The following is a 22240-nucleotide window of genomic DNA, read 5'->3' on the forward strand; positions in this document are numbered from 1 at the left end:
GATGGCTCTACAGAGGGATCTGGACAGGCTGCATCAATGGGCCAAGCCCAACTGTATGAGATTCAACAAGAAGTGCCGGGTCCTGCACTTGGGTCATAACAACCCCTTGCAGCGCTACAGGCTTGTGGAAGAGTGGCTGGAAAGGCCCCTGGAGGAAAAGGCCCTGGGGGTGCTGGTCAAAAGCCAGCTGAACATGAGCTGGCAGTATGCCCAGGTGGCCAATAAGGCCAACAGCATCCTGACTGGTATGAGAAAATAGCGTGGCCAGAAGGACTACGGAAGGGACTGAGGATGCATCTTGAATACTGTGTTTGGTTTGGGGTCCCTCACTACAAGAAAGACACTGAGGTGTTGAAGCATGTCCAAAGATGGGCAACAAAGGGTCTAGAGAACAAGTCTTATGAGGAGTGGCTGAAGAAACTGGGGTTGTTTAGACTGGAGAAAAGGAGACTCAGGGGAGACCTTGTCGCTTTCTAAGCTACCTGAAAAGAGGTTGTAGGCAGGTGGGGTCTCTTTTCCCAAGTAATGAGTGGTAAGAGGAGAGGAAATGGCCTCAGGTTGCACCAGGGGAGGTTTAGATTGGATATTACAAAAAAATCCTTCACTGAAAGGCTTGTCAAGCACTGGAACATGCTGCCCAGGGAGGTGGTTAAGTCACCATCCCTGGAGGTGTTTAAAGACTCACAGATGTGGTACTTAGGGACATGGTTTAGTGGTGGACCTGGCAGTCCTGGGTTAACAGTTGGACTTGATGAACTTAATGGTCTTTTCCAACCTAAACAATTCCATGATTTTGAGATACTAAACTATTGTCCTTCCTGTTTTGTTATGCGGGTTTGGGTTTTTTTTTTCTCTTTGACAGTAGATCCTTTGAGCATCTTTGTCTTTGATTAAGTTTATAGTGGGCAGGGTTTATCAACTGCTTAGACATATCTCCAAGATTTCCAGAGCTGACCTATTGCAGTTTCTTAGTCACGTCATTCATAAAGGCCTCCAAGAATCACTTTTTGCAGATCTACTCAATAGCAAGGCTGTGGAGCTCAAAATTATTAAATGCCTGTAAAACTAAAACTGGGACTCACCATTTCCTTCTTCATGTTCAAAAAAGTGACAATAACTGTACTGTTGTAGCTACCTTATACAGCTTCAGCACAAGGCTTAGCACTTTTATTTAGCCCTGTTTAACATAGCTGGAGCCCACTCAGGAAATCCAGTGACAACCTTTTTAAAGGTGCTTTCGGTCATGTGTAAATGACCAGAGTCTCAGAACTCTATCAAACCTTCATGCAATCTTACTATGAAAAAATTATGTCCTTTTAGTTCAGAAGTATTTTCCTCCCAGTTGACAAACTCATTTACTTCAAACCAGAAATGGTTACAAAATGTGAAAAATACTAAAAAAAAAATCTAATTTCCTTCCCTGGTCACATTGTTACAAACTGCTTTTGCTGAACTAACATAATCACCAGACATAACAACAGTTACATAACAGATAATTTCAGATTAAATAATAAAATGTAGCAAAGTCCATATGCCTTATAATGGAAACTGTTAGTCAGCCTTAACTACAAGCATTGCTATCAGCAATGTATTAAAAAAAAATCCCAAACTTCTGAAAGCTAATTTTCTTCCAGTTAGCAGAATTTGTGCTCTACATAATTCAGAGAGTTATCAGCAGTCTAACCTACCACCTTTCAATTGCAATTTCTAACTTTTAACACATTACTTTACATGTTGTGTTCTCAGTACTACACACACATTTCCAACAAGAACAGCAAAATAAGGTTATTACATACTACTACATAAAGAGTTACTGAATCATGGAACATAAACTATCAATATATATGGGACTGGATTGTCTAAGCTGACAAGCAGGAAAAGCAATACATTCAAAAGACAAACTATGAGTTCAGTTGAAAATCTTCAGTAGAAATTGTTTTTCAAAGACAAATGCAATTTTCTCGTACACAAGGGGGGTTGGATTTTTTTGTTGGGGGTGGTGGTGAGGAGGCAGGTGGATGAATAGGAAAAGTTCTACCTCCTCACTTTTGCACTAGACAGGGAAGCCCTTGAATTACACTAACTTATTTGAAAAACATTGCGACTACCAATCTGAACGGTGATTCTTGCAAATCAGAGGTTTAGTTTTGAATCAGAGGTGCCTTATTTAATTATTTCATAATTGAAACTTTATACCTACTAAACATGTTACTTACAATTTTGTCTTGATTCAGGGAAACAAAAATAAATATCCTTTTTCACCATTTATTATAAGACAAAGTATCCGCAGCACTAACCAGTTATTTTCTGTTAAAACTATAAGGATAATAAAAATCACTCCATAATGACCATTTAAATATGTTTTCATATGATAGTTTAAAAGAGATTGGAAAAAATAGGGTTTTAAAAAAATTCCTTTCTACTGCAGATAGATTTGATTATTTTTTTTCTGTTTGTATTTTTAATAGGAAAAAGAAGACACCCTGAAACAAAGAAACAAACCTCACATAAAGACAATAAAGTACAGTTAAGATTCTGTGCTGTTGTCTTAGTAATTTCGGATTCGGTACTGAAAGGTTAGACTTCAGAAGAAAAAAATCACTGAATAGTTAAAGAAAATCTCTTTGGAATGAATATGGTTTAACCAGATTTTCTAAAACTGACTTGTATTATCTCTAAGTCACTGCAGTAGCCCATCACTGTGCAATGAAAATGTAGCAATTGTGGATTGCAGTATGAGCTACTATGGTCCACCAAGCCATTCCTTCAGAACAGTAACAAAATCATGTATATATTGCTGTGCTTTTAAAATTAAATCTATATGAAACTGTTTTGTAGTGGAAGATCAGAAGCACTTCCTATGAAACCAGATGACACTACAATGTCACAGACGTACCACTATGATTGCCACCAGATAGGAAATCCTTTCTGCCATGAATATGAGGACTGGTGATCCTCAGACAGACTTCCCCGCCATTTGACATATGGATGTTTAATTGTCCATGTTTTAAGAAACTGGCCAGCACAAGGAAATGCTAACACAGAAACACAGAATCATTTAGGTAGGAAGATTCTTGCAACCATTGAAAATGTCTGTCTCCTTCCACTTTGACTAGTCCAAAAGACAAATACCAACACAGCCATCTTCTAATCTTCTGTTCTTTATGTACCACACAACATCTGCAAGCAGAGCACGTTTGCAGCAGCCCACAGCTGCAGGGAACACCAGTTCAAAGGCTGGCTGCTCCCTTCACATGTCCCAGCAATGCCTGAGATAGCACAACTACCCTCAGTCCCTGCTTGCCCGTGAGGACAGAAAGCATGTATTTGGGCAGGGGACATCAGCGAGTTAGAACATGCTGCAGTGTCCTTCTGCACAAGTAAATTGAGGAAGCCCTGGAGAAGGCCCCAGATATAACGTGAATTGAGCTATGTCACTACAGGGACACAGGCTTCGATATCCTCTTGAGTTGCAGGCAGCTTGCAGCACAGTCAACATCATCGAATGACTTAAAAAGTACTACAAAAGCTGCAAGTACTGAAAAAACAGTCTTCCAAGTCTTCTCTTCTGTAGAAAGAAAAAATACTTTCCTCTATATGTTTGTACCAATGAGTACTTCAATTCGTATGTTCTACAGGGAGGAGTTATTTGTCATACAACAAATGGTACAAAATTCTTAGCCATAGATAGAACAGATAGCAATAGAGTGAAAAGACGAGGTAGATTAGAAAATCCTAGCACCTAACATGGGTTTAAAAGCACTGCTCCTTTTTTACCTATTACCTCTTATACTCTTCCTGTGTGCTACAACCCTAGTAAAAATGAATTTTTCACTAATAATTTAGGATCTTTTAAGTAAAATAGCTGACTTGAGAGAAAATGTAAAGGACATTTGGTTTTGATTTGTGATTCTGCTTCTGCCCAGGAATATGCGTCAGCAACTACATGAATCGTTTTTAATTTCAAGGCTTTGAAATTCACCCTGAGGACTCCCATCGGAAAGAAACGATCTTCAGATTCAAAGAAGAAAATACTAAGAACAGAGCATCATTGTGGCTCTTACCTGGCAACAGCTGTTAGTTGTATTATTAACTGAAAATTAATCCAGATGAAAAAAAAATACAATATTAGATTCTGACAAGCAGCCTAATGCTGTACTCAGTGAATGCAGTAGATACCCCACAACTAAGTTTTGTGGAGGTTAGAGTGCTTCTGAAGTCTTGCCAGGGTGTCTCTATTCAAAGGATGTCAAAATTCCTGCAAGGACAGATTAAACCACCTCCAAATGAAAGATCTCTGTGGGTCTTTCATCTCTTGTATGGTTAGCTGATAAAGACAAATACAGTCAATTCCATTTATTTCAGTGTTTGCTTCAACAGAAGGCAGGTGGTAATGGGTATGTGTTATACAAGACAGTGAAAAATTACTATCCCTGAAAGCCACTCCTATGATAAATAAGACATTAATTGCTCCTTGTATCTTTTAAAGAACAATTTGTCAACACCATTGGAGATCCCTTGGAGATAGTATCACACCTAAGCCAAATCTAAGCTATTTAATAAAACAGAGACTTCTAAAAAATGTCCAGAAGGGCCATACATGTGAGTACAAAGTTCTGTAAAGAAACAACAGGATGAGTTTTGTCTGCTTTTCCTAATTTAAAGTGGTTTTGTTTTTCTCTTTTCTTCCAAAGTACAGAGTAAGCTAGATATTTACCATAAAGGTACCTACTTTGAAAATGGAGGCTTCCTCTCTACAGCACAGAAGGGTACTGTATTTAAGTAAATGCAAAGGATTAGACAAGTAAACATACTCATATGCTCTTTCAGTGATTCAGTTACTTTTACAGAACATTATGGGTCAGATGATTAATCCACTTCACGATGATATTAACTTTTTATCAAAACTGATTACAAATTGATTAGAGCCTAGACTTGGGAAACGCATTCAAGTGCATTGTACTACCAGACCTTGCCACTTCATGTTAAAGACAAAACCCTAGAGAAAACCTCATCATAAGGAGAGATCTCTCAGGAAGAAACAGCCTTAGCTGGTAAGTCCCTCATTTTATTTTCATCTTCCATTCAAGTAAAGTGAAGCCTAAATCACATGGTGGTTTGATATACAGGGAATTGTTGCATTTTCTGTCCAAACTCTTTCAGATGCAATCTATTGATCTGAAATGTATTTCTTGAAAGCACAGTACGGGAGAGAGGAAAACCTCATTTAATCTACCCACTTCCCTTAGGTCTGCTCCCATGATGGCTATATTCATTTCTGTGGCAAGCGCTTTACTAAAGAGGGCTCCCATGCTTATACCTTCCACAATGTTACAGATGGAATTGAATTTTTCCTTGCAAACTTCATAAGGATGCTCTCAAAATACTGTAACAGACATACTGAGAATATTCTGCACCAGCTAAGGAAAAAGGAAGAGGAACAGCATTTTTAGAGTATTTTAATATTGTAATCATGACCACAAATCATGCTTTAATCCTAGAATGTGCAGCAAGAGAAAAACAAGACAAAACTATGTAAAAAAGAAAACAAAAGACTTCTTGGGGACCTAAATTAAAGACTGTAGATTAGGCTGCATTCAACTGCAATGGGAAGCATACAGAGCTCTGCTTCTCCCTCTTCTAGTGTGACAATTTTCAATGACAGAGACTTTATCTAATGTTTAAAATATTGCATAAGGTACGTACTAGCTAGGAATTTGAAAACCTTTTTTGCCTGAGGGATAGGTTTTGCTTATGGGTTAAAAAACGTGATGAAAAATAATCATTTTACAGACCTTTTTTGACACCACTACTTTCAACAGTGTCAGAGCAGGCTGGCAGCTCCCTGGGGTAGGTGCCTGGGGCTCCCCAGGTGTGTGATGGCAGAGCCTGGCAGCCAGGGCCCGTCCCACCCCCAGCCAGGAGCAGGGCAGCTGGGGACACTGGGGCACCCCAGTCCTAGTCATTTGGCAACCCTCTGGAGACAGGGACCTGGCTTGACAGCGCCCATGACCAGGCAGGGCAGGGCAGGGCAATCTGGAGACCAGCCCTGCTGCAGCATCACTGGGGCAGGGGCTGACGGCCCTAGGGGGTTGACACAGGTTCCTGGGTCATGGGAGGGTGGGGTGCCCCAGGGGGTTGATATGGAGCCCTGGGCTCCAGCCAGGGTGCGGGGTCCTGTTCGTGGGCTCCAGACCCTGAAAAGCAGAATGACAAGTCTATACGGAAATTTTGAAAGGGTAAAAAAAGACAGAGCCTTTGATTCGATAACATATCTGTGTGCCTCTTTCATGTAAACATTCCACTTACAGACAGAGTGGCAGACAAATGCTGATTAATGTGACCCTCCGAAAAAAACCCACCTACTATCATTCACCAATTAAGTTACAGAATACACGTGTAAGCAAAGATAAGTAAAAAGAAACCAGTATTGAACAGTATCCTCTCCTGACAATGAAGTTACAGAGTCTCAGGAAGTTATACTCTCCTAAATTTAAAATTTACGAATATGCTGGCAAATCATAAAGATGGTTACAAAGATATGAGTTAAATTTGCTGCTTATTGTGTTTGATCAGAGCCTACCTGCAGTCTTAAAGACCAGACAAAGCCCACTGTACTGTTTCTGCTGCTGCTCTTGGGCTTCACAAACTCATCAAGGGAATGAAAATGCATTCTGGGGCAAGTTCAGAAAAGATGGACACCATGTAAGCAAAACCCGGAAGCCTTATTGTTGGGCTTTGTGTCCCCTGTTCACACAGGTAGTGATGGTGTGAAGGCTGCAAAGCTGAATATAGAAGGGAAGACAAATTCTGACTCAGCTGGTAAATATCAAATTTCATGGACAGATCACAGGTTTATCGGTGGTTTCTGGAGGTAGTTACTATTTTTTTCCTTCCTATTCGGACAAGAACTGAATTATAGAGGTTCCCCAAATGTTATCTTTATTGTTATCATATTTTAAAATTGCTGCAAAATTTGTTCATAAATACCTTGTGCTTGTTTTTTAAGCAGAAGTTCAATAGATATGGAACTTGAGTTGATTTTACAAAGCTTTTGTTCAGTTTTTTCGTAGGAGGTATCTCAACTACAGTTGTATTGTTTTTGCTGGACAATACTTCTGGAGAAGCATTGTCTTTATACATGGTTTTGGAAAAGCAACATTACCATACATCATCACCAAGTTTGTTGTTCCCTACGGTTTACTACAAGACAAGATGTTATCAGCCACATTTATTCAGATTGTAACTGAAAATGTATGCATTGTTGTCAAAGATGAAGATTGATGGGAAACCACTGCATGCATGTTTATTGATATAATGTAGATTATGCATTAATTCTGAGACTAGCCATGTTTCTAAATCACAGGATTTGTGTGCATTATAAAAATCTCTGTTTATATGCAACTACTAATCAAAACAGTATCCTCAGTCAATTCTATATCCCTCATTTCCTTTTCACAACTTTACCACTACTGGTCTTTTCCCCACCTCTGGGGTGAATTAAACGTAATTTCTTAAAGTATGGAAGGCAAAAATGTGAACTTACTCAAACTTATTATTAAAGCAACAGCATGATTAACACAATATATCTGTAAAAACCTCATAAAATAGAGACACAAGAAATTAAGACATTGAATAAATATATAACCAGTGTGTCTCCAACCATAAGCAGGCATCTTAGCATTAGCAAACTTGCAGATAATATAGCTCCTGGAATAGTACCTCAGTATTGCTCCCTCTCATTTTCACTGTCACTACAAAGTTTCATTGCACTTCTGAAGCGCATTTCTGAAATTATTATCCTCAACAATACCAATACCCACAAAAGCTTGTGAAAGAGAAGATTAAACTGGAAAAGGGAAATGTAGATCAAGAAGCAGAGCTGTGTATGAATTACGGCACCTCTACAAAGTTCAACCTAATGCTTTGCTTTTCTGTATCATTTCAGTCCCTCAGCCAAAATTTTAAGGGGAAAAAACAAAGAAGATTCAGTGTCCTAGTAATTCTTTCTTGTAGAACTAGAGATGTCAATAACCTATTGTCTAGAAAAAAAGAACCTGTTAGCACAATTAGAGGCAATAAAGTCACTGTGGAGTTCCACAACTATAAAGACTGATCTGTAAAATTATTGCTAACATGTGTACTGGTCCTTAGGGGCAGAGTTTTTAAAGAGTCCAGTGCATTAATCCTCTAAGTCAGTGTCTTGGCTCTCACCCCAGTCAAGTTAAAAATTACAGTAATGTATTTGTGGCTTTAGGGTGAAATCTTATTCATTCCCTTTCCCTGAAGTTAAACAAATTTTATCACATATGTAATTTCCACACTTTCTTTGGTTGGAACATCATCCGTCCTTGTTTAAAAGCAGAGAACTTACAATTAATTGTTCATATATCCCTTGTGAAAAGATCAAAGACACAGAGAGAAACCCCTGTTCACAGAATTCCATTCTGGCAAAAACAGACATTTACACACACTTGCAATGGAATGCTTTTCTCACACGAAGATCTTTAACTTTCATAATAGATACAGAAAAACATTTTAGACCTTAACACAAGTTTTTTTTTAATATTCTCAGTACACCTGAAAAGATATGAATGTCTACAAGTACAGAAACCCAACCCCAACAAGCTTAATTAACATCAACATTAGAAACCTTTTCCAATGTCCCATAGAAGGTAAAAGCAAAACCTGGCAATGGTGAGCAGATAACAATTTCACACCTAAGAGAATGACTGTAAAGGATGCAGCAACAGAATCCAAACTACATGATCATGCATGTCCCACTGCTTTCACATCAGGACTTTAAATCTGGTTGAACAAATAAACACAGTGCTTCACCAGTGTACCGGTCTTGCCTGGGATAGAGGTAATTTTCTTCATAGCAGCTCATATGGTGCTGTTTTGGATTTGTGACCAAACCAGTGCTGGTAATTCAGGGATGTTTTAGTTATTGCTGAGCAGTGCTTACACAGAGCCAAGGCCTTTTCTGTTTCTCACCCCACCCGACCAGTGCGTAGGCTGGAGATGTGTAAGAAGCTGGGAAGCGACACAGCTGGGACAACTAACCACAGTTGACCAAAGGGGCATCCCACATCATACAATGTCACATTCAGCAATAAAAGCTGGGGGAAGAAGGAGGAAAGAGGAGTGTTCGGACTTAGGATGCTTTTCTTTCCAAGGAGCCATTACACATGATAGAGCTCTGCTTTCCTGAGGATGGCTGAACATCTGCCTGCCTGTGGAGTGGCTAGAAGACAATGGACATATTATGAGCAATCCAGACCAAGTACCTTTGTTGTAACAGCAGGCCAAGCAGGCTGAAGCTGTAACAAGCTGCAGCTGTTGTGAAAGACATATCCAAGGCCAAGAGAGACAAAGAAACTGTGTACTGGCAGAGAGATAAGAAAGTTGGACTATTAAGGAACTGTACGTTGGAAAGAGATAAAGGAGTTGGACTGAAAAATAAGAAAAGAGAATGTCCAAACAAAATGTAGGTGAGGAGCATGGATACCACGCCATGACCAATCATAGAGTGCAGGAGAGTGAATAGACAAGCAGCTTTAGCCTATTAGCAACCTAGAAGCAATGTGTGTGCTTTGTGCTAGTGTATAAATTGCTGTGTATCCCTTTATGAAGTGGCACGAACTTGATCACATTGGCCATATAAGTTGTGTTTGAACCTTCTGCATCAACACCTGCCAATGGGAAGCTGTGAATTAATTCCTTGTTTTGCTTTGTTTGCATGTACAGCTTTTGTTTTACCTACTGAACTGTCCTATGAGTTTTCTCACTTTTAACCCTCCTGTTCTCTCCTTCATCCTATTGTGGGGGGAGCGAGTGAGGGTTGAGAGGCCGTGTGCAGCTTAGCTGCCTGCTGGGGTTGGCCCACAATAACCAGACATTATGTTGTAAGTGTAAAAATATTATCTGTGTATTTATAGATAAAAGTTGTTTTTTTTTAAAAAAAAGTTGTCTATCAACAAAAAGAATGCAGTTACCATACTGCAGCAGTCCCGGTTAGGAAGCTAAGATAATAATATGATCTGGGAACTTGCCAATTCCCAATTAGTGGTTACAGAAGCATGTTCCAATTTTTTTTTTTTTTTTTTTTAAATTATAACTTGTGGCTGGACAACACAGATTGTCTATAGTAGTCGTTCATAATACCAGATGATGAAAGTGTAACAAACACAAAAGCAAACAGAACAAAACAATCAAGGAATAGTTTCTTCCCTATTTCTGAAATCAATCTCTAATACACATGGTACATCTCGTAGCACAGGGGGAAAAAAAAGGTTGGAACATCAGGCAGTCTTTTTGCCCTTGATTTTCTGCCTCCTATGCCTGTCCTTTTTGACTACTGATGATTGGTGCTGGAAGAGATAGTGGTGGTAGGTAACCAGCAAAGAAGTACAGTGCCAGAACAGTAGTCCTGGTGAGTGATCAATCCATCTTGTGCTCTTCAAGGCCTGCTTCAGCAGGCGGACCGCAAAATCTCCCGGGGGTGGATGGCAAAAATTGCATCAGGATACACAGGCAAGACGATGGCCTAGCAAACAGCAGTCATTGTAAGAAACACTGAAGTAGGTTGTACAGATCTTTGCTCTAAAGCAGTGTTGCTGCTTTGGTGTTACACTTGTTATTACACATCTGCAATGCACCAATTTGCCCCTCCTTTTGGTATACCTCAGGTTAGCACGGACCCTTCTGTGCAGTTTCCATGCTAGTGGAAAACAAGGCGTAAACAGCAAGGTTTCAGTTGTACCAATGCCCTCATAAAATCATCAGCTGTACCAAACTGGAACTTAGAAAACTAACAGAAACAGTGGATTACTCAACTTCTCATATCTCTCTGCCCATCCATCTGATGGCCTGAGTTATCCTTCGAATAACTAAGGAAAACTGTAACAATATATCATTATTTTGAACACACAAGAAAACCACAAGAATTGAGTCCATTGTTCAGAGTTTATCTTAAAAGTGTGAAAACTGTAGGTGTAGAAAATCCAGTGTTTACTTGAAATTGAAAGCAAAGAACATTACAATATTTACATTACTCTTAGCTGAGAGCTGGCAGATGACGCTCTCAAACAAGTGTTCATGACAACATTTTTAGATGGAGCACCTATTTGTGTTCCTTCAGGAATGTAGGACTGCATTTCACAGTACCTGGTAGAATTAGAAAAAGAGGTAAGACACCTTCAAATTTTGAGTTTAAATTTCTAGTGATTCTCTTGACAACAACCTGTTGACTTTGGCAATTATATATGCTAGAGATGTAATTTCTGTTACAATATATCAGAAATTCCTTGATGGAAAATAAACATATGAAAACCTGAATATGGAATACAGTTATTAAAACTTCAAGATAAAATTACAGCGCTATGCATAAAAAAAAAAATATTTTAATCCTACACAGTTATCAAGATGTACCACTAATAAAAATAACTTTCAGACCAATTCTTCACTGTGACCTCATCTAGATATTAAGTGGAAACCAATCACATATAATTAAGTTGGAGTTTTTACTAATAGCTGAAAATAAGCAGTATGCAACGCAAGCACAAGTGAGATTTTGAAGTTTCACCATAGATATTTCCTTACCTAACTCAAACAGGACATGTAATTAGCAAAATGTTATGATTAATGGAATCACCCCTACTGTTTTTTATAAGATTTAATTATTGAACGATAAGAGTTTAAGAGCTCATATGTAAAAACTTTGATAGAGGAGGTTAAGTTTACTTTAAGACTGCTACAGAAAACTGGGCATCAGCTGTGGTGTCTTAGTTATGGAGTTAGGGGAACATCATAAAAGTATTCCTTTAGAGTAAAAGTATTCAATTTATGTACGATACTTCTATAGCCCCATAAGGTCATTAAAATTATATTGGAGCCACTCAGCATGAAGCAAAGAGATAGTTAAACACAGGACTCTCCAGTTTCAGTTAGCACTCCAATATGAACCAACCAGTGTATCAGGAGAGAATCATTATACCCAGTAAACAAATTTATTTTAAACAGATGACACTAAGAAAGATATTTCAACTAAAAAAACCCCAAGATTTCTTAATATAAAAAAGAAGGATGCTCATTCAAGTAAGTGGCAAAATTTGATTTCTGAAATTATTTTACTAACTAGTATGATTTCCTATGTACGGCTGAGACATAGGGTCATGAAATACTTTATCATTACTCCAATTATTACAGTAGATTCTTGTCTGGGATACCATGACACTGTTCTACTAAAACATGCAAAGGGGACTGGAAAGTCTATACAATTCCTCTTCATGCCAATTTATTTTCTCTAAAATAAGGAAATGAGGTAGACCTTAAACCATTAAATCCGTAATTATTGCCTCAGTATTAAAAGAACTTCATTATAATAAATTCTGTTAATTAACAATGGGGGTTTTAAACATTTATTTAGCAATATCAAATTGGTGAATAACTTGATAAACAATGAATATTTTTTCCTGTTTTACAGAGGAATACACATGCAACTTTAAAATTACATTTTACATACTATAATACAACAAAATCTGTCATTCTCATATGAAATACGGACAAGAACTTCTAGGAAAGGATAAGAATAATAACTACAGAAGACAAAAAGTCTTGACATTCAGGGGTTGCTCATTTAGTGTTTATGAGGTGCATCTCTATATTTGGAAGCATCTATTCAGCCACTATATTTATTATTTGTATTGTGCTCTCAGTCAGGAACCAAACTGCATAATTAGCAAATATGTCATTTCTTATAGGGATACTTGGGGCCATTCTTCATATTATTGTGAAGACAGAAAGCAGAAGGAGTTTGACACTCTTCTCACACTTCACAATTAGCCTGTACTAATTTGCAGTGATGTTCTTTCATAAATAGGCATACCCATTTATTTACTATTTACTATTTTCAAGACAAAATAACCCAAACAAGCTGATACATGATTAAGATCTTTGTAACATTACTGCTTAACAGCAGATCATTATATATACAAATAAACACAACTACCAAATGTTTTTTCACAGTCATTAAATTAAATGATAAATGCGTTTCTCTTCCATCCCATCATTGTCCACATTTCAATTCAAAACTGCAATGTATGAAGGTTTTATCTCTTATTTCATCTGAACTGCTGATTTGAAAGGACAAATGCCCCACAGATTAATTCACTCCGTGTGTTCTGTTCGGAAAAACTGATGCATCTGGGAATGCTTCTGAGAAGAACTGTGTGTAGCTAACAGCCTCCAGATATGGGTTTACTGTATAAGCGGTAAAACTGGACTATTGGTTTCACTTTCATTCCTGAAATGCGTCAACTGAAAGTGGGCTGCTATAGCTGCTAGAAAAAGCACACAGTCTAATTTGAGGTTTCCTCAGGAAAAAATGAGCTTCTGGGGTCGGGTTCCCAGTCAAAAGTTGACCGTGGCTTTTTGATGAGCCACACTTGACATAAGCAAAGAATAACCAGTAATACATCATTCAGCAAGTTCGTTGATCAAAAACCCTAAAGGTTTGGTAAAGGTGGGTGTTTGTTTTCCCAGGAAACGTTTTCATGTATATTTGGGCATTTCAAAAGATAAGTTCTAGGGGGGGGGGAGGGGGGATGGGGAACTGTATTACAATACTAAGTATATTAGTACATTATTTGCTCTATTATTCACTAATAACAACTTTGTATTTTATTTTATTTTTACAGTGACATTAATGGTACTCTAAAAGGATATGTGACTCATCTTTTCTGGAGTTCCCTGAATATTTTGATTTATAAAATCATATAATCCTATACGTGTAATCTTTGCAAATATAGCTAGGATCTAGACATTGACTTTTTCTCTATCTTTCATCAGCATTATTAATACATACTTATCTATGAAAAATCAGCAGAATGTTTTGCTACAACTGGGGAGGAAAACAAACAGGAACCAGTGCAGGCTGTCACAGCTAATTACTAATTACATAGCTAATTATTATTGCATCTCACAGCTAATTACTAAAAGTAATTAATAAATACAAATACAAAACACTTCCTAGAAAGCCACTAGAACTCAAAGGATTTAAAAAATCTTATTTTATGTTCTGATATTCACAGCCATAACAACATAATTGCAGCAAATTTCTACACACAGAGTTTACAATTTTTCCTTCCTAGGGGAGAGAAAAAAACAAACAAACCAAAAAACCCCAAACCAACAACAAACCAAAACAAAACACAGGCCCTAGAGCCAATCAACTGAAAACCTAAAGATTATTGCAAGTTGCCAGATCTGGTAGCCTGATGGAGATGGGGCTGCTGCAGTTCCCCGGTTTTAACCAGTGATATAGAAGCAGTAGTGAGGCTGAATGTGTGTTCCCAAGAGGCACGCACAGAGATGCAACACATACACACAAGTGGGTGACAGAGAGAGAAACATTCGGCACTCAAACACCATGGCACAAGCAGCTTCATCCTTCCCTGGCAGATCAGAAGGAAGGACGGTTTATATAGCTGGTAATATGTACATGTACTCAACACGGACCTCTCCTGTAACTCATCTTAGACACTTGTTCTGTCCAGTAGCTGGAACCTGGATCCACAGTCTTCACAGTTGCTGGCACCCAGACATACAAGCCTGAGGCCTGCAGCTCCCCTCCAGCTGAAGGGATTCACACATCCCCACTCACCCCAGCATACTATGGATCCCCCAGTACTGGGCTTTACACACTAAGCATACCCAGTAAAGTGGCTCTGGACCTCCTGGACCCCCAACGCCCAGTGGCATCCCCACGTATATATTACGAACCCCCAGTATCTGGCTGTGGCACCCTGGAGCCTGGCTCCTGGCTCCCTGGTCTCCCCTTGCCTCATGCACAGAGACACACAGATGCAAACAGCCCTCTCAGTCAACCCACAGATTACACAGTCACTCCAGGCTGGTCTGGACCTCTTGGCCCCTCCAACAGCTGACTCGTGAGCCCTCTGGTCTCTCCAGTATCTGGCCGAGACTTTTGGCCATGTGGATACCCATCACCCAAGCTGCTCATCTGACTCGCTGGCTACTCCATCGTGACACCTGACAGTGATCCCACACTGACATACACACCCATGCAATGCACACAGGCTCTTCACCCTCCAGTTTGCTGACAACACAGACACACAGGCTCCACTGATCCATGGTCCAGCTCCAGTTTCTGGCACTTAAACTTCCGTGCACACTTGCATACAGATAGAGAGCCCCTTTTACTCAGGAAAATAGATAGGGAGCATAAGTAGATACAGGACAGACTGTGCTGATCAAGCACAGGGCATGACCAGACAACAGTGCTGAGCGGGAGCCTTTTTACACGAGTGGCCCCTTTTATCCCCTTATCCCTCTATTTTCACTTGTTGCTTCTTGCCTAATCCATTTCAATCCCTCCCTTTTCTTGCCTATGATCCTTCCTCTAAACATGCAAGAACAAGTCTAGCACAATATCATACAGCTCTTCCCTGCATCCCCTAATGTGTCCTGTACCCCTGTAGGCAGTATAGTTCCCTCAGCCTGAAGGGTGATCCGGGCAGCATCTCCTCTTGACTCCTCATGATGGGTTTCAGGCCCGGCCCACCGGGCTGAGGCTTTTCTGGGAGGAACCCAAGCTCAAGTCTCTAACTAGGGCAGGGGGGTTACTGTCCCAGCACTGCACCTTCGCCCTCCTTCTGGTGGGTGGAGACAAGCCTTATCTCAGATAAGCTAACAAAGGTGTTCTTCTGCCAAGAACACAGGTTTTTTTAATTCAAAAATTGTAATTTGGTGCTGACCCACTATTATATTTCAGATGTGTGAGTTCTAAAATCCTGTTTAAACTACGCTAAACTAAGCTTCTAAGAATTTCAAGTCTTCAGATAGTAAGTTGTTCAAAACCAAGTTTAGGCAGCACTAACCTAGAAGCAGAAGACTTCTTAAGATGAATATTCACACTTGAGCTATGAACACCTTGGTATCTGCATCTGATAGCTCCAAGAAGCCTGACTGATAGCCATAAAAGATCCTAAGGCTTCACAAATATTACACTCAGTCATGAACATTGGGAAGTTTCTCTTTCTTTTCTTCCCTTTTTTTGCCCCTTCTCTCTTGAAAGGAAGTTTGTGCATGCAGTGTAAATTCAGAAATCTTCGAGGTAAAAATAAAGTTAAGATGGAATTGAACAATTGAAGCCTTACGAAAAACAGGTCATAGAAATGCTTGCAAATTCAGCCGAGTGATGTTTTTAGAAAATGAGTCTTAAACCCAAGAAATTAGAAGTGAAATTTCATAGTGAAACACTTTATTCCTCAAGACGTTCCCATCATTTCCAATTTTCTACTTTTTTCCATTTTAACATGGCAAATTAATTAACTGTTATTCTGCAATTAAAAAAAGACAACTTATCAAATCAAAATGGTTTCTCCAGGTTTTTTCCACTGTTTCACTGCCTAATTACCTCATAAAATATTTATTCATTTGCTGTTTCAATAGACTAAGGTATGGCATCAGAATCATTTTCATATTCTACACACATATTAAAAACAGTTTAGGTTCATAAAGAATTAGTATGTCTTGTCAAAGCCTAAGACTTGAGAAGTGAAAATACAGTCCTAACTGCTTTCTTTACAACATACAAACAGCAATATAACAATACTATTTTCTTTTGTGATACAGACCTGATACTTAGAACATCCATTATGATTCTTTACTGACTGAATAGCAGCTCCACACTACAAGTTCCACAACATTACAAAAATAAAAATATAGGCCATTGCCTCAGAGTGCCAAAACAGAAGCAGAGATGTAGACCAAGGTCGTATTTCTAAGTCAAACAGGGGGAGAGAAAACTTCAGCAATGTATCACTATCTTCCATGCCTCTTAGTTGTTACCATGTACCCCCGAGCAGTTTCAGCCTGTGCCAGCCAGTACTCTGCCAGACTGTATTCACACGTGGCTGGGTAAGGTGTCTGCCAGCGTTTGTTCCAGAAACACTGTATGTATGAACAGGACTGCATCACATTTGCCTCCTAGGACCTTGTACAGTCCTTCCATGTGACCCTGTCAGGCTTTGCTCTCTCAGTCCTATCTAACATGAGCTCACAAATTTACAGAATAACTTAGGGTGAGAGAGACCTCTGGGGGTCACTGACTCCAGCCTCCTACTCAAAGCAGGCCCAACCTCTAAGCTAGCTGAGATGGCACAGATACACCTCTCTTGCAATGAAGCAAGCACATACCTTCAAGTTCCAAAGAGATTAAAATACACAAGCAAAGACACTGAAATGTAAAAATGTTACAATGAAAACTATTTACAGTATACTTACTTCACTTCAGCACATTTTAATAATCATTATTCTTCCCTACAGTTAAGTGTAGGATCACTGTATTTCATTCTTTCAATATTAAAGCTTTGATATAGATAGGGAAAAACTGTTACAAAATTCAGATAAAAAAGTACTTTCTTAAATTATAATTCATTATTAAGGACTATAAATGCATACTAAAATTGTATCATCATATTAATATTCAAGATAACGCTCTTCAGAAAATCTAAAACTAGTAACAACCCTCATTCCCAAAAGAAATTTCTTCTCTCTTTAAAAAAAACCAGTTTGGATTCATTATGCATAACTTACACTTTGTGGAAAAAAGGAGAGGGCAATGCATAGATTTTAAGCATAAATATTTCAGCTCGTTCTACTTCTTGATTCATAGAATAAATTTTCAGTGAAATGGCAACACTGCAGTTTTATAAATACAAGAATGATATTAATTTATTATGTTATATGTGTTGAAGCACACATTCAATAATCCTCCTAAGCCTACCCTTCAGGCAACAGAAACCACTTAAAATCATAATGTATTAGGCACACTCGAGTCACTTCCTAAAAAGAGGGTTGAAAAGATGAAAAAGTGCTATTTGAGTTTCCTGAATGGCTCAGATCATAGCATGATGCAGAATTAATTCTGTACACAGTAGGCTCATTTTAGTACTCAACAAAACATAGCAACTCTTAAATTTCATAGTGTTAAAAGCAAGAAGTAGGATATAATTGGAAATAAGGAAAAAATAAAATCCCACCCACCTGCATTTTGTACATTGGATTTCATCTACCAGATTTAGTTAAGTGAAACATGTTAAGACAAATCACACTGACAGAAATATAAAATACCTACCTGTTTTAGGGTCAACAGAGAAATATGGCTGTCCCTGAAGAATACTGTACACTACCCTGGCACTGTTTCCGTATGTAGGGTCATCTGCATCTGTGGCTGTCACCTGTAGAACAGACGTACCTGTATATACGGGAAAATAAAAGTTAATTGATAATAAAAAACAACTTTCTAACAAATACAAATATGTCTTTTGAAACCTCTACTGTCTTCAAATTCTACAACTGAGAGATTAGTAACATTTTCTCGGTATGTTATTATTATATCATATTTTTAAAGAAAACTGGTTATACTAATTTGAATATATATATATATATATATATAAAACTTAATTACATATATATAGACATATTCATAGTACCTACATAGCAGGCATATCTATGCATGTTCACACATATACATCCAAAACTTGGATACTGCTTAGACTTCTAAACAACTCACGTTTACGGAATTCAGAGTTATCTTCATTCACAATACAAAACAATGCTGAAGTGCATCTTTAAAATAATTTGCATAAATGCCCCCAAATCAATAAAAGATACTAAGTGAATCAAAAAATCTAGCTATTAGAAGGCATCAAAGATCTAAAACCAAAATAATTACTAGAACCTTTGTGAGAATTCCAATGACGGATCCAAGTTAGGAAGATACGGAGTTCAAAAGACAAATATTTGCTGTTAATAAAACCATTAGAAACATAAAATCACAATTTCTAGCATGTCACGAAGTGGGATAACCTATAAGTAACACTTTTAGAAAAGAAAATTCATAAGTACTGAACAGATAGAATAGAGACAAGTGATTTTACATTTCACTGTATTTTTCAAGACATTTAATCATTAATCTTTTTTGCTATCACTGCTCAACAGTTCACATAAGAAATCAGTCAATGAAAGACTGCAAGTTAATAAAGGTTCAGTCTTCATCCCACTTGTTTAACCTTCTACAGACACTGCTCTCCACAGACTCCTTTGCCCAGTATTAAAATATTGGAATAATCCGAACAGGCTGCTCTTGTGTAATTCTGCATCTGAAAGTAGTTTCTCAGTTAAATTAACAACTGAGGCATCACTTCCACTCTGGGGTGTTAAATTTCCCATCTTAGTTGTGAGAAGTATGCTTTTGAATTGATTCTCTTGATTTCCCCCACTTCTTGTACTTTGATTTGCCTCATGGAACCGTTTCAGACCACATTAACTAGATTCCTTCGGATGAAACTAAACCAGAAGATGTGCTTTAGAAGCCTATCTGATTTATTCTGACTGCTAATGGGCATTTAGTCTCAGACACCAGGAGAGAACTAGTCTGAAATCAGACTTCCCAAAAACATATGGTGCGGACATCAGATCCTCAGTTCCAGCTTCACAGACTGGTTTTCATTGCACAGAACTGTTTGTTAATGTGCACATCCTCAGTGTACACTGGGAATAGAAATACCTAAAATCATGGAGTCTCACTTCCAGTACAGCAAAGCAAGCATTCAAATCCTTGCAGATTTGCATTCTTCATTCTTTGAGAAACTATTCATTCAATTGTGTCACGCAAACTTGGATACCAAAAGTTGCTTTTTGTGTCTCTACAGGAAATTTAGTAAAAGGTACAGGAAATATGCCTGCACACTTGAATGTGGTGTCTTCTGGTCTCTGAGTAGCCCAAATGCATATAGTCTCATTGATAAATATATTCACATGGCAGATCTAAGGATACCTTGATGAATTTGAAGTTGAATATTGTAATCAAATCGTGGTGGAGCTAGTGGTTTGTTCTAGTTAACTAGTTAACTAGTTGTTAACTAGTTAATCGGGAGTTAATGGTAACACTGACTTTTTTTTTTTAAATTAATTTGGTTTTGATTGCATACAACAAAAACCAGCCAGTCCAATAGGTATGGTCAGTCACCTACCAGAATTTGCTACCCAGAGTGCTGGGCAACTTCTGTACCTTTTCATCTATAGATTTTCCCATTAACAGCAGCTGCCTACTCATCTAACAGGCTGAGTTCCCATTTGCACTTTTTCAGAAGAAAATACCGATTTCATGGTTCTCTCATTCTTCAGAGACTGGCTTCCCTCCCTTCCTTATTTTAAAAGGTAGGGGTTAGAATCTGAGTGCTTGTATTGCTCATTGATGTGGGACAAAGAAACAGGGCTAGTGAAAGGCGGTATCTCACATAAGCAGCTGACAGGTCATTTTAGCATGAATGGAATGCTATTACAACTTAAAATCCACCACAGCAATTTTCTAATACATCTGTATCTCTCTCCTAAGAAACACCTGATAACAGTAATTTGGTATTGAATAGTGGCAAAGTGTTCTCTTTCCGTCTAAAAGAACACTTGGAATCACAAGTTTTAACTCACCCCCCCCTCCCCTCCATCTCTGAAAACCACATTCAGTGCAACGTAGCTCATCTGATGCTTAACGTTTTCACTGTATGACACAAGCACACTCAGCAGCTTAATAGACATATCTATACTGGCCTTCTGCCTAACTCTTGCCTGATTTGCTGAGCAGAGGAAAGGCAGCCTGTGAAAGCTACGGTTTAGAAAGCCTTGTGAGAAGAAAGGTGAAGAGGGTACCTTTACCTTCCAATTCTTCCAATACACCCTTCTAAGTTAGAATCATTCAGCTCATCAGCATGACAGACAAATCACGATTCCAAATACATTTGCACCATTCAGATGCAGCATCAGTTTTTGCTGTTGAGCTATGTGCAAATGAAGGATTTAGATGGAAAAATATACAGTACAGCTGCCTTGCTATTTCTAATGCTAACAATTCTGAAGAAAATAATCTAATATAAAAAATGATGATCTAATTTCCCTGGAGACCTTGGAACAGATATAAACATTGGACCCAGAGGCATACCTTCCATACCTTCTTCACTAACCTACTGTGAAAGTGGTTGTGAAGAAAACCTCAAAATTTTTCTGCAAAAGCATTTTGACACTACAGCTGGGCAATAAAAAATATTTTCTCCCCAAAGTGGAGGTTCTGCTTATTCAGAGTATAACTACCATTCCACATGATTCCCTGCTACAGTTTAGAGATTACAGATTGGCAATTCTTAGATAATGCTTTTATACAGAGCTGTGAAATCATCTGATTGCTCTCAACACCACTCTGTAAGCTTTGCCTTTTATCTGCTATCAAAAATAAGGACCATTTTATTTGGGCAACCAAACTGTGGTTTTACCTCACATTTTTTTCTTTGGATTTTTTCTTTTTTAAAATATGTTTACAAACATTTTTTTGTAAAGTTATATATCAAAGTAAAGCTGAAGGGAAATACTTCAATCTGTCTCTCTGAAGAAAAAAACTTAACGTTTAATGAAGCAGTTCAATAAAAAATGTCTGTTGAGAATGCAGATCTGTATGCATGACTTCCCATAGTTTGCTGCTCTGTTTAAATCTCAAATGGAACAATACTGAACAAAAACTAAAAGAAGTGATAAAAAGGTGAAGTTTAATGAACACAGGGATTTCCTGCCTAACTAACCTAATTCTTAAAATTGTCTTAAAACACTAACAAGTCAACACAGTGTATTTTAGTCTCATTCTTCATTAGAAAACAGTGATTCCATCAGGAAATCAACACTTTGAGTCCAGTAACTATTACTGAACCAAGCCTTCACTGCAGAAAATCTCAGTGTTGTGGGTTTTTTTTGTTTGGGTTTTTGTTGTGGGTTTTTTTGTTTGTTTTTGTTTTTTGTTTTTTTGTCAGCTGTCTTCATTAGAAGATAAAAATCAAACAACACCGGAAGATAAATAGGTACTTCTCATACAAATCATATTTATTACCACCATGAATATTAACTTTCAGATTATCTGAAATTATGACTACCTCACATTATAATGCCCTGGAAAGAAGTTCAGAAAAGTCCAGTGTGTCTACTGATTTCCTAAGCAGAATTTATTGGGAATACTCTTCTTACGTATGACCTCAACGCTAGAAAATTTAAGATGCAATATTTCACTCATTTTGGAGATGCCTAAAAATAAGTAGAATATGGAAGGCTTTTACTGATTTAAATATGTTATTTCCTTTTAGATTTATATAATGATGACTCATATACCTTA

The 22240-nt window shown here is 38.1% G+C and overlaps 1 protein-coding gene across 2 annotated transcripts in view; it reads right to left on the reverse strand.

Annotated features, from left to right (window-relative positions):
- The window catches only part of CDH18 (cadherin 18), a 343866-nt gene that overhangs the window by 129912 nt on the left and 191714 nt on the right, over positions 1–22240 (reverse strand). For both annotated transcript variants that reach the window (XM_040587697.1, XM_040587698.1), the window contains exon 7: positions 18164–18283. In XM_040587697.1, the coding sequence (XP_040443631.1) occupies positions 18164–18283 (120 nt within the window). The remainder of the gene's footprint in view (positions 1–18163; positions 18284–22240) is intronic.

Source organism: Falco naumanni, chromosome 3, assembly GCF_017639655.2.
Source record: "Falco naumanni isolate bFalNau1 chromosome 3, bFalNau1.pat, whole genome shotgun sequence".
Taxonomy (NCBI): Eukaryota; Metazoa; Chordata; class Aves; order Falconiformes; family Falconidae; genus Falco; species Falco naumanni.